General features: G+C 40.8%; 1 protein-coding gene and 1 long non-coding RNA gene across 3 annotated transcripts in view; one reads left to right on the forward strand and one right to left on the reverse strand.

Moving 5' to 3' along the window:
- ADAMTS9 (ADAM metallopeptidase with thrombospondin type 1 motif 9) overlaps positions 1-17,861 on the forward strand; it is a 177,490-nt gene that overhangs the window by 92,251 nt on the left and 67,378 nt on the right. The window contains exons 26-28 of the mRNA XM_066350504.1: positions 1,389-1,658; positions 7,028-7,189; positions 10,075-10,251. Coding sequence (XP_066206601.1) covers positions 1,389-1,658; positions 7,028-7,189; positions 10,075-10,251 — 609 coding nt within the window. The remainder of the gene's footprint in view (positions 1-1,388; positions 1,659-7,027; positions 7,190-10,074; positions 10,252-17,861) is intronic.
- LOC136381924 (uncharacterized) overlaps positions 12,212-17,861 on the reverse strand; it is a 31,610-nt gene continuing 25,960 nt past the window's right edge. For both annotated transcript variants that reach the window (XR_010747176.1, XR_010747175.1), the window contains exon 3: positions 12,212-13,550. This is a non-coding gene — a long non-coding RNA (uncharacterized lncRNA). The remainder of the gene's footprint in view (positions 13,551-17,861) is intronic.

Here is a 17,861-nt window from a genome sequence, read left to right on the forward strand (position 1 = left end):
GCTCTTACCTTTGAAGAGTAAGCAGTGAGAATCCACATGCAGTGCTGTGGACCCAGCTACTGTATACACCAAGCACCATCTGAGAGATTTTATAAAAGTAGAAAAACCTGTCTCAGGCAGCTCTTGCTTTCTGCTTTGCCAAAATTACAGAGTCCAGGAAATATAAAGCTTAAGAGAGGTGATAGGCATCATAAGGAGAAGGGAGACTAATATGTCAATAGATGTAACATATATATAAAATTTGAGAGGTAGGTTCAAAGACAGCTGTATAAACATCCAGACCTTGACCTTTACTGGCTTCATGACCTTGAACTGTCTGGTTAAAGTCCTTGAGCTTTAGTTTCCTCTGCTCTTCAAAGACGACCAAGAAGTACCTTCAAGGTTATTATGAGGATTGAGATTATATATTAAATATTTAGCACAAATAGAAGCTCAATAAATAGTAGATAATCTCATTCTCTACTTGATCTGAACTTACATAAATAAATACACACATACATACGTTAGGTACATGTGCTTACCAGGTATTTGTTAAAGCTCACACTGTACCAAGAGCAGTGAGCAACAAATAATGAAGTCCTTGCCTTCCTGGAAATATTTCCCATGGAGTTCCCAGTCACTGAGAATATAAAGAAATAGATAAGTGATATAGCAACAGATACTGGTAAGTACTAGAGAAAAATCCAATAGAGTAATGGCACTGAGAGAGATGGGATGAGCTTTCAGTCAGGGTGGTCGGGAAGGAGCTGGCATTGATTAAGCAGGACTGAAGTGGAGTGAAGGAGTGAGCCATGTGGGTATTCACTGGCACAACAGAAGGTACAGCAGCTTCCCACACCTTAGATGAGGGTGTTCTTGGCAAGCTAAGGAAAAGGCCAGTGTGGCTGGAATTAAGTGAGTGGAGAGTGATAAGAGGTGAATACAGAGATAGCCAGAGACCATATCATGAAGGGTCTACCAGTTCAAGTAAGGACTTTGGACATTGAATAATTGGGGAGTCACTTGAGGGAATGACATAATCTGACTTATTTTTGCAAGGATCATGGTTTGTGACATGTAGATAGCAGACTTAGTGGGAGGTGGGATGCAAGGTTATAAGCAGGTGCTCAGATGAAAGGCCATTATACTAGTCCTGTCAAGGGATGGTGCTAGACCAGAGAGCTGATGATGGAGGTGGTGAGAAGGGGCTGAGGTATATTTTTGAATACTGAGCTGACACAATTTCTTGGTGAAATTGCTATGGGGTGGGAAGAAAAAGGAGGAATCAAGGATAACACCAAGGTTTTCTACCTTATCAACTGGGTGGGTAATGGGCAATTTACAAAAATGCACTTTCATGAATTTATGACTGCTAAATAACCCTTTCTCTTTCTGAACATTAAATAAAGTGTTCTGTGACATGTGGGCAAGGCAAGACGACCCGGCAAGTGGTATGTGTCAACTACAGTAACCATGTGATTGATCAGAGCGAGTGTGACCCAGATTATATCCCCGAAACTGACCAGGACTGCTCCATGTCACCATGCCCTCAATGGACCCCAGACAGTGGTCTGGCGCAGCACCCTTTCCAAAATGTGGGTTATCACCCCAGGAGCCTCAGCCCTAGCCGAACCCATGTGCTCAGTGGAAACCAATGGAGGACTGGCCCCTGGGGAGCAGTGAGTATTTACCTGAGGTCTTTTCCTAATCTACCTCTTCTCTTTCACTGGAGAGAGCATTAGGCGGAGCAGGGGACAGACTAGAAACATCTTTGGAGCATATTTTCTCACAAGGGATTGACATGCATTTTCACTTGTTTTGGGGTGAACTGCAGTGGGATTTTTGCAGTTCCTGAGGGTGTCATGCGATGTCTGCATGCACCTGTAAGCCACCTTAACTGGGTGGAAAGGGGTATGTCACTGCTGGGTGACATAATCAGGTGCCCTCCAGGAAGGTACTGTGAGGACCATGAGGCATGAACCTGGAAGCAGCCCTGGCAGTTCTTACCTGGAGGGAAATGGAAAGAGCGACGAACTTTCCAGAAAGGGAGCTCTTAATGAATGACATTTTCCTCTTGCTATTTCCCGATGCATGCAGTGTCAGAGTGGCACACTTGCTGTGTGATTTGTGGCAGTAAATAATTGCCTTGAGTGGGGGTAGGGGTCATGAGAGGTCAGGGAAAATCTGTGCTCAGGGGAGAAGTACCAAACCTGCTGACTTTGGCAGGTCTCCTCTCCTCTCCCAGCCTCAGTTTCGTCATCTGTAAAAGTTAGCCATAACTCTGGCTTTCCTGGGTTGTAAGAATTAAATGCAATGATGCACATAAATTGCTTGGCAGTCTGCCTGCCACAGAGTGAGACCTTAATAGATGTCAGCAATAATCTTTATCATTGTCCTTCAAATTAGGAAGACCTCAAAAAATATTCAATATACTAAGGAAAAAATATGCTTTTGAATGTTTTTGATTTTTTTACTAAATAATTTTCCAAAAACTTACATTGTGGAATATTGGCCATGTCTAATGGAACTGCAGGAAAGCTGAGGAAGGGCAGGCTCTGGTCACTGTGCAGAGTTAGGGGTTTACTCCCACCCCGGGTCTTCTTTTTAATTATTTACTATCCAATCCTTCTAGTACTGCTAATTTTGTTTCATTGTTTCTGGACTGAAAGCACTAGAAGGAGGCTGTCTGTTTCTCACATGGTTGTTTCAGTACATCAGGCTGACTTCCCTGGGAATTCTGATTAGCCGCTGTGCATTCAGAGTGTCGGGAGCACCCAGAGCATGGGCCACGTTGCCGGGACCTTCACGTCTCCTTCTCCTGGCTGGCTTCCCACTTTGTCTTCCTTTGTCCGGCTCTGAGAGACTTTGGTTCTGAGAAATCAAAGGGTGACTAAGGGAGGTAATCACTGGGTGTCCCACAATTTTTCTGTATGTTCTAATAATAGTGCTAGAAATTTTTTTGAGAACATTTGAAAGCTGTTGTTATTTAGGATTGCATTCAGGAAAGATGCATTCCTTTAAGACTGAATGATTCTGCCCTGGGCAGAGTTCCCAATTAGGGAGGATTAGGTAACCTTTTTACAGCAATGGGCGACACCATTCTTTTCCCTATTGTGCCTGTTTTTTGTTTGAGGACTTTTTTCTAAGTTAAGTGAGGCTGAAGCTGGACAATGTGATTTTTCAGGTCTCTCTTTGGGATGCCTGACCTGCTCCTAGTAGTGTGCGGAAAGTGCGCAGTCTAGCCATGGGGAGATACTCAAACTGTACGTGATCTTCCTGCTTCCCGTGGCAGAAAAGGCAGCAAAGAATCATAAACACTAGACAATGAGAATCTCAAGTCGACACTGGGTGCTGGAGAAAGACCCTCCTTTTGCAGTTGATTTCTGCATAAACTTGAACCTTATATGAGGTTTTCGTGTGTTATCAATTGGAGGTCTCTGATTGCAAGCAAAAGACACTGTCTCTTTCAAGTGAAAGCAAAACAAACAAAACTGTTCAGTTAGCCCCAGTACAGGCAGAGACCAGAGCACATTCAGGGATCTAGCTCAGGGCTTGGCAATATTTTCTGCAATGGGCCCGATGATAATCATTTTAATCTGTGTGGAGTATACAGTCTCTGTCACAACTAACCCTCTCTGCTGCTGTAGCACAAAGCCAGCATAGTCAGTAAATAAATGGGCATGGCTGTGTTCCAATAAAACTTTATTTATAAAAACAGGTGGTGGGCCAGATTTTTCCCCCAGGCTGTGGTTTACCAAATCCTGATCTAGATTGAGCAGTAATTAAAGGGTAACTGCTTTGAGTTTTCTTAATGAATCCCTTTCACCTCTGAACCACCCTTAAGTTACTCTACTCAAGATTCAAATTCCTAGGAAAGTCTGATTGGTTCATCTCATTTCAATTGCTCATGCCTTGACCAGGGAAAGGCAGAGTATCTTAATAGACAGTCCCACCAAGGTGGCAGCTATTGGGGGTGGAATGGTTCTTTATAGGAGAATTGGACTGCTAAATGCAAGAGAAGTATATGAGGCTGGTAAGAAAAAGATGTCATTACCTCTTGCTTCTCTAAAGGCCATTTCCCCTTGTTTTGTCCAGTGGGGATGATAGTTGTAAGATTTGTTCAAAGAAATGTCTACCTAGAAAAATAAGTCACCCAAAGAGAATAGGAAAATTGTTAACAAAAGCTAGGCAGGGTGAAATTCTGCAACATAAGCATTGACCTAAGAATCCCTGTTAATCAAAAAAAGGCAAAATTGAACCTGGATAAAGATCAGGTACACCACTTCACCTGTGTATGAGAGGATAAAGACCCAAGCCGAACCTGGTTTGGAACTGTGCAGAACCCTTCTAGGGCTGTGCAGTACACTTGCTTGGCCCTAGCTGAGCACCATGTTCATCTCTTTGGTCAGCTCTCAGGAGGAAGCATCTGATTGGTCACTGGGCAGCTGTGGATTAGTTGGCCTTGAATCAGGTAGCCATCCTTGCTCCAGTCAACCATATTGAAGAGAGGGGAGCATGTGGTTTATAGAGCTACTGCTTCCAGAAACTAATGGGACCAGGCAATCCTGTGACCAGTGCTGTAAACATTTTTGTCAGTTAACATTTTTATCTAGTACCTGGGAGTTAACAGGGACATGAGTTATGACACTGAGCCCTCCTTCGAGGAGTTCACCATTTTGTTGAGCTATAACACTTGCAAGAGATAAAATAAAGGAATAATACAAGATTTTATTGTGAAGGGGAAAAGTCAAGGGCCAAAACAAAATATATATCCCAAGTCTATTTATAATATGGAAGGTCCTTCTAAACATTTTAAATTCTGATTCCCAAATAAAGCCAATTAAAGGACTAGTTCTTTGTGTGTTTTTTGTGAACTAAGCTGTTTCAAAAGTAGAAGACAACTATTTTCTAGGTTAGAGTAAGTATACCAGAACCATCTGAGAATAGAGGTAGAATATTTTAAAACATTCTAAATATACCTAAATCAAGAATTACCTGTTTTCTCAGATGGAATTCATAAGTCTATTTTTTTGGTCTACATTTTTAAGTAAAAAATAAACTAAAATTTTTCTCAGAGTTCATAAATCATTTACCTAAGTGAAAAATTACCTAAATATTTTGTTAGGCAGAATTCATAAATCTTGTTTTCTTGGTCTATATTTTTAAATCAAAAATTACCTAAATAGTTTATCAGAATTCATAAATTTATTTTCTTGTTCTATGCATATTTTTAAATTAAACACAATATATTTTTAAATCTGTCATAATTTGACAAGCCATATGTAGGGAAATTGAACTAAGGTCCAATGAAATAAGAAAAATATATTTACATCATTATATGGAAGAAGCTGACCAGCAAGAAGCAGCATTTGCAGGTATTTTGAAATAACCCAGGTATGAGCTAAAGTTAGAGTGAAAGCACAAATCAGCCATCAGAACCCGGAACTCAAAACATTGTTGCAAATGCATTTTGAGATGATAACTCATGGGAATTGAGTTGCTTTGAGGACTTGGTGGTTATTTTATAGGTAAACTGTTAAGTGTCAGAGCGAAGGATACTAGCAAACACAGTGGGTTTCAAAAGATAAGGAAATTGACCCTGGCCAATTGACGCAGTGGTAGAGCCTTGGCCTGGCGTGCAGGAGTCCTGGGTTCGATTCCCGGCCAGGGCACACAGGAGAAGTGCCCATCTGCTTCTCCACCCCTCCCCCTCTCCTTCCTCTCTGTCTCTCTCTTCCCCTCATGCAGCTAAGGCTCCATTGGAGCAAAGTTGGCCCGGGCACTGAGGATGGCCCTCCCCCTCTCCTTCCTCTCTGTCTCTCTCTTCCCATCCTGCAGCCAAGGCTCCATTGGAACAAAGTTGGTCCGGGTGCTGAGGTTGGCTCTGTGGCCTCTGCCTCAGGCGCTAGAATGGCTCTGGTTGCAACAGAGCAACGCCCCAGATGGGCAGAGCATCGCCCCCTGGTGGGCATGCTGGGTGAATCCTGATCGGGCACATGCAGGAGTCTGTTTGACTGCCTCCCCATTTCTGGCTTTGGAAAAATACAAAAAAAAGATAAGGAAGTTAAGGAAAGAAAAAACACTCAAGATGTAGATAAATAAAAGAGCTATGAGAAACTTGTGTGGGAAATTAGCTGAAATGCAAGCATAATTCTATGAGAATCATGAGAGGGAGTGCTAGACCGAATGTCCATCTGAAGAGAAGTTTGTACATATGGAATTCAATAAAGTTCATTGGGAAAGAAAGAGAGAGAGAGAGAGAGAGAGAGAGAGAAGGAAGGAGGGAGGGAGGGAAGGAGGGAGGGAGGGAGGGAGGGAGGGAGGGAGGGAGGGAGGGAGGGAGGGAGGGAGGAAGGAAGGAAAGGGAAGGGAAGGAAAGGAAAGAGAGAGAGAGAGAGAGAAAGAAAGAAGGAAAGAGAGAAAGAAAAGAAGGAAAGAAAGAAAGAAAAGAAATCTTGCTACCATTTGCCACTAAAGTAGACCCCATTATGAAGGAGAAACAAGAGCATTACCTGTGAGATAATGATGTCTAAGTGGACATTCTGTGTACATGAATGAGTTAATATGAAAGCTTAATTTCAACATCTGGCTATTCCTTAAGCAGATAATTTGACCTCTCTGTTGAAAGGGAAACGGGAATCACATGTTGGTTCTAAGTAAGCACTTGGAGTTTTTTTTAAAAACGAATTTCTCAGTAGACTCTGGTGTCAGTCAACACCTGTGTACCTCACATATGCAGAAAAGGCAAAGGAGGACCATAGCAGGGCTGCTTTGGAAATCACAACACATTATCACTCAGACATTTATTGAACACTTACTCAAGGCCTAAAGTGTGCAAAAGAGAAGCCATGTTTCTGCCCTCCCAGGTATTTATTGTAAGATTTGGACATTAAACAACTCCATAGAAGGGAAGTTCTCACAATTGCCTTCTGTCTTTGGTGGATGATTTCTGTCACATTTGCCTATGACCATCCAATCAGCTGTTTTGTAATCCTTAAATGGATGTGGAGGTCGGGTTAGCCTGTTGACTGATGTCTGATGTGTTCAGTGTTCTAGCACCTGTGCTGGCGGGTCCCAGCGGCGTGTCGTCGTCTGTCAAGATGAGAACGGCTACACCGCAAGCGACTGTGTGGAGAGAATCAAGCCCGACGAGCAAAGAGCCTGCGAGTCTGGCCTTTGTCCTCAGTGGGCTCATGGTAACTGGGGAGAGGTGAGGCTTCAAAGTCCATTTCATATATCCTTTGGGAAAAACACAGAGTAATTTTGTTACTGTAATTAGTTTATTTATTGTTCAATAGTTTATTGGAAGAAGAATTAGTTCCAGTTAAAGCTTTTTAATTTGTGGTTAACTAGGAGACCTGGTTTAATGCTAGACTACTTTAAAAGTGCATTTACGACCAATTGTAGGCAGCTTGATTACATAGGAGAGGAAAATTAGGAAAGAATTCAGATAAATGCTGATTTAAATTGTTTAAACTCTGCTAGTTAAAAAGCAAAGCCTTTAAAGTGATTGAAAATATGTGTTAAATTAGTTCATAGAAATTTTGCCATCTCCTTCCTAGTTTTGAGGTGTTTGTGACACACTCTTATTATCATGGAGTAATGTCTCCCATTATTCAAAGCCCTGATGAAACCAGAATGAATAAGTGCGATTTTTCCCATCACAATGACTCATTTTAAACATAGAAGTGAATAATCAGTTGTATATTCTCAAATAATAAAATTCTTCAGCTGTTACCTTTTAGACCTTTTAAAGAGTTGCCTGCTATGACTGATGAAGAGCAATAAAGTATTTAGACCAGAGAAAATTGGGTACCATTTTCATCCTTGACTCTTATAAGCCATATGGCCTTGGTGAATAATGTAACTGCCAAACATGTATATCCTCTTCTATAAATGGGAATGATAATGGCATCAGCTTCATAGTATTCATGAGATAACACATGTCAAAGGCCTAACACAAAGTCTTCAAAGTTAACTGCTTTGATAAAAATCATTATTATTTGTTATCATTAGTATTGCTATCATTATTAAATGGGTTTTTGAGCCACTATAACATGTTGGGCTTATATACTCATTGTTCTTATTGTTTTGTGTTTAATTAATCAAAAATATATCTCTCTACTCTTGAATTTACAGGGAGATCACATATTTAAAGCTTCTTGAGTTTTTCTGTTTTGACTTTAAAATTTATAAAATAAAACATGAGGATTAACATCTTGGAGACCCCAGTGCCGAAAAGGGGGAAAAACAGATGAGATGGATGGGCACGTTAGCACACACTCCTGGCTCACTGAAGTCATGTATCCACATTTCATGGTTGCATACACGTAACCCAGTAGTCCTAGGCAGTCATAACAGATTTCTGTTGACTTTTCTTGACAGTATGTCATTCTGGAGGGGCTTGGCTGAAAAGCAGAAAGGAGGAGTCAGGCTTTGATAGTTGTGTGTTACGGTTTTCCTAAAACTCCTCAAAAAGTTTTGTCCCCTGGGACCCATGATTAAGCTTCTGTAACTGGATTGAAGCCAAGAGAGTACACGCTTTCATTGGGATGCTTGCTGTCAGCATGGACCAGATCATTCCAAATTCTGTGGGAGATCTGGCCTTGACCACAGTGGGGAAACAGAATGACAGTGTTCCTGGATGTGAGCACAGCAGTTCTGTCCAAGAAATACAGCTTGTTCCTGCCTCAGAAGTTTGGGTCTAGCCAGAAGTCAGAACTTAATCCAGCATTCCCATCACACTGTTATTCATCCTTGGGGAAAGTCACAGTTGTTCTAAGATTTGAAGATAACGTCAAGTATTTTGACATCATAAAGGTCTATGGAGACTGGAGTTGCAGAACAGCCAAAGGCTGATGACGGCTTCTTAGAAGTTGCCAGGAAATAAATGTGGCTAAGTCATTATTTCCTTTATGTGGTGCTGGTGGTTTTTCAATATTTGATTTTGTATTCTCAGAGGCAGATATTTAACAGCAGGCACATCAGGCGCACACCCTGGGCCCCGACTTCTGAAGGGCCCCGCAAACCTCAACTTGACACTTTTTTCTAATGATAAGGGGCCTAATATTTTCTTCTGTGCCCAGAGCCTCAACCGACTTTAATCCACCTCTGTGTGTACTGTAATCTTATCCTGAACACTGGCTATTAAGTTGACCTTGATCAAGTTAATTCACCTCCTTTAAACTTAGTTACCCCAAATATAAAATAAGGCAAATAATTATTCTCTCCTCTTTTTTTTTTTATTTTTTTATTTTTCCAAAGTTAGAAGTAGGGAGGCAGACAGACTCCCACATGCACCCGACCAGTATCCACCCAGCATGCCCACCAGGGGGCGATGCTCTGCTCGTCTGGGGCATTGCTCCCTTGAGGCCAGAGCCATTCTAGCGCCTGGGGCAGAGGCCACAGAGCCATCCCCGGCACTCGGACCAACTTTACTCCAATGGAGCCTCGGCTGCAGGAAGGGAAGAGAAAGACAGAGAGGAAGGAGAGGGGGAGGGGTGGAGAAGCAGATGGGCGCTTCTCCTGTGTGCCCTGACGGGGAATCGAACCCGGGACTTCCACACACCGGGCCAATGCTCTACCACTGAGCCAACTGGCCAGGACCTATTCTCTTCTCTTGATGAGATCATGTATATTAGAGCCCTTAGTGTAGGTGAAGGGGAAGCTCTGGGTAAACAATGCCCACTACTAAAGGAGAGAGTGCCAGTCTGATGTAGATAATTGCTTTGGGTAATTTAGCGTGGTTCTGTCTAGAGCAGTGTTTTTCAACTGCCGGTTTGTGGAATGGTTTGCCAGAAATTTAGTGCTGCTCTGTGAAGGAGTTAACTACTATGTTGTTGTATGAAGATTATAGACCGAATGATTTGAGTCAAATTCACTTATGCTCAGGGAGATTTCTGCCTTACTGGACCTCAAAATAATTCCATTTTCACTGCTCCCCAAGTGTAAATGGTTGAAAGCTACTTGGTCTAGAGAGTTACCTTGCCCTGTGCCATAATAGAGTTTGACTGAGAAATATTTCTTATGAGAGAAGAAAATTTGCCATTGACTGTTCAGACAAAGTCACTGCAGCCTTCCTTTTGCTCCTCACAGTGTTCTAAGCTGTGTGGTGGAGGCTTGAGAACAAGACTGGTGGTCTGTCAGCGGCCCAGCGGTGAGCGGTTTCCAGATCTGAGCTGTGAAGTTCTTGATAAACCTCCCGATCGTGAGCAGTGTAACACACATGCCTGTCCTCTCGACGCGGCGTGGAGCGCTGGCCCGTGGAGCTCGGTACGGCCCTAACTATTCATGTTCGTTAGCCAAACTATCTAACTAACATACCCAGTTCTGTGGTATTCCGGGACATTCCTCTGCAACAGATCATTGTCACAAGAGCATCCCTGAAACTGTGCGATAAAGTCTATTATTTTCTTCAAAAAATAACTTTTTATGATATTGCCAAAGTGACTACAGACTGTATGTGCCTCTACAGGCCTGGTGCCAATACCAAGAAGTAACTTCCTTTCTTAGAAGAACTAGACTATATATATTTGGATTTTTTTAAAGAAACTAAATAACTTAATGTAGTTATTAAGCTCCAAGGTGATTTAAGCAGACAACTCAACAACAGGCATTCTTTCCTTTTCTAAGCTATGATTGTTTTGACTTTGGGAAAGATAACCTGTTTATTGAGGCCAGAGCAATATTTTCTTCAGTGACTGTAATTTGCTACTGTGTGACTCAGGTACACCTCTGAACACGGTCATGCAAATGTTGTACCCATAAAACAGACTGAAATCATTTGGAAAATGCGAAAGGCTGACAGTGGGCACGTGACCTGTTGCTTTTCACTGTGTCTGAAATGTTTTCTTCCACACAGACACGAAGCCCAGTTGAGACCATTGTTTGCTCTAGTCCTAGGCTTCCTTTGCTCTCTGTTTAGCTGATATCATGAGACAGATTTGTCATTCTAAACATTATGCAAATGCTGGGGCAGCTATTGGCAAACAGGAGGATCAGCTGTGTCAAAACAGTACTTTGGCTAAGTTGTGCCATAACTTGTGGCATCATTAGGCCTATTTCATATAAATATCCTAAACGCTCCTGTAAATACATTAACTGCGCTGCAGCTAAAATTATATTAAGTCATATCTAGAAGGTTTTTTTTATATGGTTATAAGAAAAGTCTTAACCATTCTTAGGACCAGCCAAAGAGCAGATTAACTGGTGTGACATGGCTGATACCTGTTGACACTTCTGACAGTCAAGGGTTCCAGTGTCTGAGGCTGTGTCTGCTGGTAGAACACTAGCTAGAGAAGCAGTGTGCTTTGTATTAGGTTGAAATCTAGAGGAATTTAGAGTAGCTTCTCAACTGGTAATATTTAACTGGGCTCTAAGGATTTTTATTCAAGAGCTTGAGAAACGCCAGGGTCAGATGGATCGTGTCCCTGAAGCATCTTGTCTGTGGCGCTGGTACCTTCCACAGTGAATGCTTGGGAGAAGGTCAGGACTAACCTTAGAACGACAGAAGCATCCTCTGACATTCTTAACTTCCCTCGGTCACCTAGTACATCTTACATGCTTCATGAAACTCTCCCTCGTGGGCCCCGTATATTCTCACCCTGTTCACTTAGCCAGTAGCAACACCACAGCAAAGTTATGTTACAGAAAGTCCACTAGCTCTCTAAAAAGTTGTGTTTCTTGAATTTGACCAGAAAATATCTCCTAACTCTCAGAGGGTGTGTGTGTATGTTTATGACATAATACAATACAATAATATATATTATATATTGTGTTGTATATGTGTCATATGCAATATATATTAGTTTCCGTAGCATTCTCTTCCTTGAACACTTTCTAAATACAACTCAAGGCCTGACCTGTGGTGGCGCAGTGGATAAAGCGTCGACCTGGAATGCTGAGGTCGCTGGTTCAAAACCCTGGGCTTGCCTGGTCAAGGCACATGTGGGAGTCGATGCTTCCTGCTCCTCCCCTCTTTTCTCTCTCAAAAGTGAATAAGTAAAATCTAAAATAAAAAAATACAACTCAATTTTTTTACACAAGCTCACCACCCTCCCTGCAGTTATTTTAAGAGCTTCATTTTAAAAGATGATCTGATTTTTAATTTGAGTAAAGACTTTAGGGTTTTTGTTGTTTTTGTTTTTGTTTTAGTATAGTTGTTCTTCAGCCTGCACGGTTTTCTGAAACACACAGAAAGAAGAAGACACCGTAGATATTTAATACTGTTATACACAGAAGCAAATACATGGATTTTTAAAATATTTTTGCTGCCTCTAATTTTAATGCTTCCTTTGTAAAGTGATCATTATTTGAATACATATTTAAATTCTTCTGCAGTCCAGGAGCAAGGCCACTCCTGCAAGGCTTTTAATTGTGCCTTTTAATAAATTAAATCAAGAGCATTTTATTTAAATAGATACATTTGTAATATTACTTAAATATATGCATGTGAGGGCAGTCTTTCAGTTCCTAATGTAGGGTTTTGGTTTTACTTAACCTCGATTGTTGTGGACGCTTTGGTATTTCCTGGAAACTCTAAATCTAAGCATACCTCAGTGAGTTGTGTTAATAGCCACAAAGTGGCTCCTGTGGCACTTCTTCATTGTCACTGACAGGGAAACTAACAACAAAACGTACACTTGAGGTGCCAACATGTTGCTTTTAACAGAAAGCAAACTGGATTTATTGGAAATCTAGGGTAACAATTAGTCCTTTGGTGGCTTCCTTCTGTCCCCAAATACTCCCACGCTGGAGATAGTGTTGAGAAGCAGCTGCCACTGTGTGAATGGGCCTTCACAAGGTCACAATGAAGATAGGCATAGTTCAACAATTGTTACTAAGAAGAGTATTTAGGAAAGAAACTCCAAATCTCTGCTAGGATGGCTTCCAGTCTCTAAAATGAAGCTCCTGTGAGCATAGGGTTCAAGTCCCTGTTTTAGACCTTAGTTCTTCCTCAAGTCACTTTAGATGTAGAGTCCTGATTGTGAGATGCAGCCTCCGAAGCCTCGGCCCTTTCTGTCCTCTTTTTCATGTATCCTTGCACTCTTGGTTGGTACTGTTTTGTTTCTGAAATCAGTTTCTACCATTGACATGCCTTTAGTGGGCTCTGCAGTGGCCCTACCAGCTGACTGTAGTGAATGTACACATCCCTGACAAGAGGGATAGCCCTGAAGAAGAGCTCTGTACTGTCAAATACAGCCCGAAGTAGGTTAAAAATCGCAGCCTTCTAGAGTCAGCAGATTCATCAAAGTAAGCCAAGTAATAAAAAGTGGCTAGGTGAGTGATGTCATCCATCCAAGCTGGTCCCATTGCATTCCTCTTCCACGTTGCTCTGTGTATCTGCTAGCTGGTCATCTTGCAGACTGGTCCTTCGTAGGAGAAATTGCTCGTTTGTGTTCTCCATGACAAACCTGAAAGCATTCTCCAAGCCTTGCTTTAGTGTTTTGGAATAATGCTTGTCGACCTGAACAATGAAAATTTATGATTTCATGAAGGAACTGTGCTTTTGTTTCTGCACGGCCAGCTGATAAATTTTGTCTACCTCATTTTCGTATTCAAGTTTGCAGCTCCTGTGGGTAGGAAGAGGAAATGTTTGATATCAGCTATTTTATCACCTCATTGCATCTCTCTCGAGCAAAAAATAAAGATTGTAAATATCACTGCCATATTTTCTCAATACAGCTAGCAGCCTAGCCTAGTATGATCTGAATATTTTGAGCAGTCCAGATTTCTATGTGTTTACATAATAAAATATAATTTATTTTTCCATGTTATTTAATTTTATATACAGTGTTTAAAAATCAGTGTTTATCAGCAGACTGTAAAGTCAAATAGGCTATGTGAATTAGAAATGCATTTGTATGTTTCTTTTAGTTTTAAAAGGATACATTTTTATTTTGTATATATCCCCTACAACCTGTACTATCCCTCTCCAAGTACAAGTAGCCAAATGGGAAACTTTATGTAATTGGATGTTTAAAATGTATATTCTAAAGGGATACTTTAGAAAATATTTTTGAATTGGAAATGATGCTTAGTGATACAAACAAAAATATATGAGGCTTAACATTTGTCATTTATTTTATTTTCTAATACTGTTGTACTGATTCACTGAGTCTGAACTATGAAATAGGAATACTCCATTTATTGAATTTATAGATAATGATAGAACATAGCCAGAAGACAGAAACGCATGATTAAAAGAAATGGTTCTACACATGTAAGTGGTGCTAGGTGTAGGAAAAAGCTCACCTAAAGTGCATAAATTTTAGCAGACTTTATTCTTTGTGTTCTGATAACTATAAAATACTTCGTTTGTCAGTTCTGTTATTTGTTCACCTGAAGTTCATTTCAGAAAACATTTCTTATTAAGGAAAATAAAGAAAATACTCTAACGATAAAATAAGCTTGGAAGTTTTAAGAGAGCCCGCATTTTCAAAAAATTATATACTGTACAGATGAACCCAGGTGTTTACTGGTTCCACACTCCCCTACAGAGCCTCCCGTTTTCATTGTCATTTATTATGGTAATTGAAGGTGAAAGAGCCAACACAAAGGAGTCCCTGTACGCGTTTGATATCTTTATAAGGTGATGAATAAGTGAAAATAATAACTTTATGAACTTTTTAAGGCCAAACACGTAACTCTTGGAAGCATATATGATAGCTAACATTTACTGAGTACTGTCTTGCTTAACTGTGTACTAAGCCGAGTTAAGCAAATACGCGTTACATTCAGCCCTCATGGTGCCTTGTGAGAGTGGTGTTTCTATGAATTTATCTGACTATGTGATGATTTACCTTAGTGGTAAGACTTCAGTGTCACTATACTAACTATATTAATCCTGCTGATTTTGATAGAAACAAACAGCCCGTGTTCCTAATGAAATTTTTAAACTCCTGTTCATATTCAAGAAAGGATATGCCTAACACACAAATGTCATCTGACCTCAGTCTTGACTGTCCATTTCACTCCAATGACAGAACATCCAAATTTAGTAGTTATTGCTAACTTCCCATAGCCAGCAGGCAGGAACACTTCAACTGCTTGTGTCTAGGGAAGGGCCAAGCACCATTTCCCTTTCACTGTAAAGGCCGTGTTAACCAGACTAGGAGGAGGAGGTAAAGATTTGACCATGGGAACATCACATTAAATACGTATGCATTTCTTAGAAATTTAAGATTTTTTTTACTAACAAAGACATAATCTTAATCATATGCTTAGTGCCTTTTTTAAAAATAAGATATGCTTTATTTGGCTTATCAATATGAACTATAGAGATAAGATAGTTTTTTCATTCCAAACAGTACAACATATGAAATTGCTAAATTTACTTGAATTCAACATCGATTCAGACTCTGTAAACCATTCATCTAAAATGTATTCAAAACACACACCACCCTGGCCTGCATCTATTTCACTGGAGGTAAAATATTGCTGACCTTTATTTTTCTAGGCTTTTTAGTGATTGTATGCCTATCACAGACTCTGTTCCTGCGTTTGGACAGCTGACATTTTGTGATAGTTTGGCAGACTTCAACTTTGACGGTTTTAAAAAGTCCACAGGTAGGAGCAGGGTGGAGCAGAGGCTGGGGGGTGTTTAGGCCTCGAGGGGGGGTGAAGGTCCTGGTGTGGACAGACTCCCATCAGAGATGGGACGGAAAGGACGAACCGGAGTGGAGGAGGAGGCTGAGACCACGTCTGAAGGGCTGGCAGGGGGTCCTGATTAGTGAAAAGGCAGTTGAGGAAGATTTATTTTATGAGGAAGAAGTAAAAAGACTTTGGGTCATTCCTTAAAAAAAAAAAAAAAAAGTCATTTTCCAGCAATATTTTGTATGTTCCTGCTGTGAGCCCAGCGCTGTTCTAGGTGTTGAGGTTATAGCAGTGAACAACAAGTCAGAGCTCTTCATGCTAGTGAGAAAGAGAACAATTGGTACTAAAGGAATAAAATTACACATGTAATTAAAGAACCGACCCTTTTTTCTGGGCAGCCCCCCTGCAACCATGAAAATAAAATGCTGTACATATTGCTAGTAGGATATATATGCAGGGATGGACAAAGGAAGGTTAGTAATAATAAATGATACAAGAATAAACTGTTTCATGTACCCATATACACTGCTCACAAAAATTAGGGGATTTTGTATTGCCTCATATTCATTTTGAAATATCCTCTAGTTTTTGTGAGCAGTATATATATTTATGGCTGCTAATAAACTTTCATAAATATAAATTATTGATCCTATCTTTCCTTTTAAATGTGCAAGTTGCCCAATCATTTTCAGGGATCATTGCTCCCTGGCTGATAGCATGGAGACTTTAAAAACCTCCCAGCAGGGACCATCTTCTGTTCACTTTTATACTAGAACCCAGAAGAGAGAGGAGTTCTGAAAGCCAGGATGAGTGCAGGGCGGGCCTTCATGCCTCTCCCTGCTGGGTTCTCAGCCCCTGTGTACATGTGGGAGGTTGTGGCCAGAAGCACATTTCCCCTTTGTTTTTCGGTGGGTTCCAATGAGATCTGCGGTGTACACTGCCACCCACCACCTTGGCTTCTTTTGTTGTTTCCTCCTTACCTGGGATTATTTTCCTGGATGATTTTAATGACCACAACTTCCTTTTCCAGAAATTTATAAAATAGAGCATGAGCAGTCCGGATAAGAGCATGCAAAAAATTGTATGGAAGATAATCAATATGGGCTGACCCTACAAATCCACCATTCTTGGCCAGATCTACACCCTCTTTTCTAATTTTAAAAAGAGGTTATGCCTTGGCCAGCACAGCCCAATAATGTTCTACCATGATGGAAATGTTTTCTATTTTGCTCTCCAATATGAAAATCACTAGCCACATGTGGCTAATATTGAGCACTTGAAATGTGGCTAAGTTGAACAGGGAAGTTCATTTTGAATTGTATTTCATTTTAATTAGTGTAAATTTAAACAGCCACCTGTGGCTCAGGGCTACCATACTGGACAGGGCAACCTCAGGCAACAGCAATTAGTAATAAAGTAGCAAAGAGGTCAATAAACTTATACAAATAAGTTGGGGAGAAAAGCTCTGTGTCTGCATGTGAGGGTCCGGATGTGGGATGCTCTGCCCTGCAATGAGAGGCACTCTCTTGCCCTCTCTTGTTTTGTGTCTTTGTTCTGAAACTTCAGTGGGTGTTTCCTGACAGTTGGGCATTAGAAAAAACAGGACAATGAAAAAGAGAGGCTATCAGAACCAGCTGTCTTGAGAGTAGTAATTCCAGGACCTCAATGTAAAAGCAGCTGTTAAAACAAATGCTCCCCTTGTGCATCTCCGAGTTCAAGTTCATCATGGTAGTAAGTTCAGTTAAGGAGAAAGAATGTTTATGTGTTCAGTGGGCCAAAGGGCAAGGCTCGACTCATGCTTTCTTTTTAGAAGGCAAAAATGGAAAACAGGTAGCCGCGATGTAGAAGCTAGTATTTCAAGAGATCACTTCTTTGAAGGAAGAGTTTCAGGAAGCAGCTTTTCAGATTAAATGAACCCAGTAGGTGAAGACTGAGCTGATTAACTTTCAGGGTGCTGTTTCAAAGGCACTTCAGGAGAAGCAGAGTTGAGGCAATGTCTTCTCCATCACTGTAACTGTCATCATTTAACTTCCCAAAATGTAGCCTTCACAGTGTTATGAAAACCCTTGTGGATTTATTCACATCCCTAATCCATATTGATGCCCACCAGAAATTAAATTTTATGCAACAACATTGACTGCAAATTGGCGGGTGATGTCATCCCTTCGCTTTTCCAGTGGCCAGATAAAATTGTTTGTTGGGCTTTTTTTTTTCCTTTAGAGCAATGCCCTAAATTAAACTATAAACCATTCAGATGGTTTGTTTTTTAGAAGCTCATGAATTTATTA

The sequence above is a fragment of the Saccopteryx leptura genome, chromosome 10 (assembly GCF_036850995.1).
Source record: "Saccopteryx leptura isolate mSacLep1 chromosome 10, mSacLep1_pri_phased_curated, whole genome shotgun sequence".
NCBI classification, from domain to species: domain Eukaryota; kingdom Metazoa; phylum Chordata; class Mammalia; order Chiroptera; family Emballonuridae; genus Saccopteryx; species Saccopteryx leptura.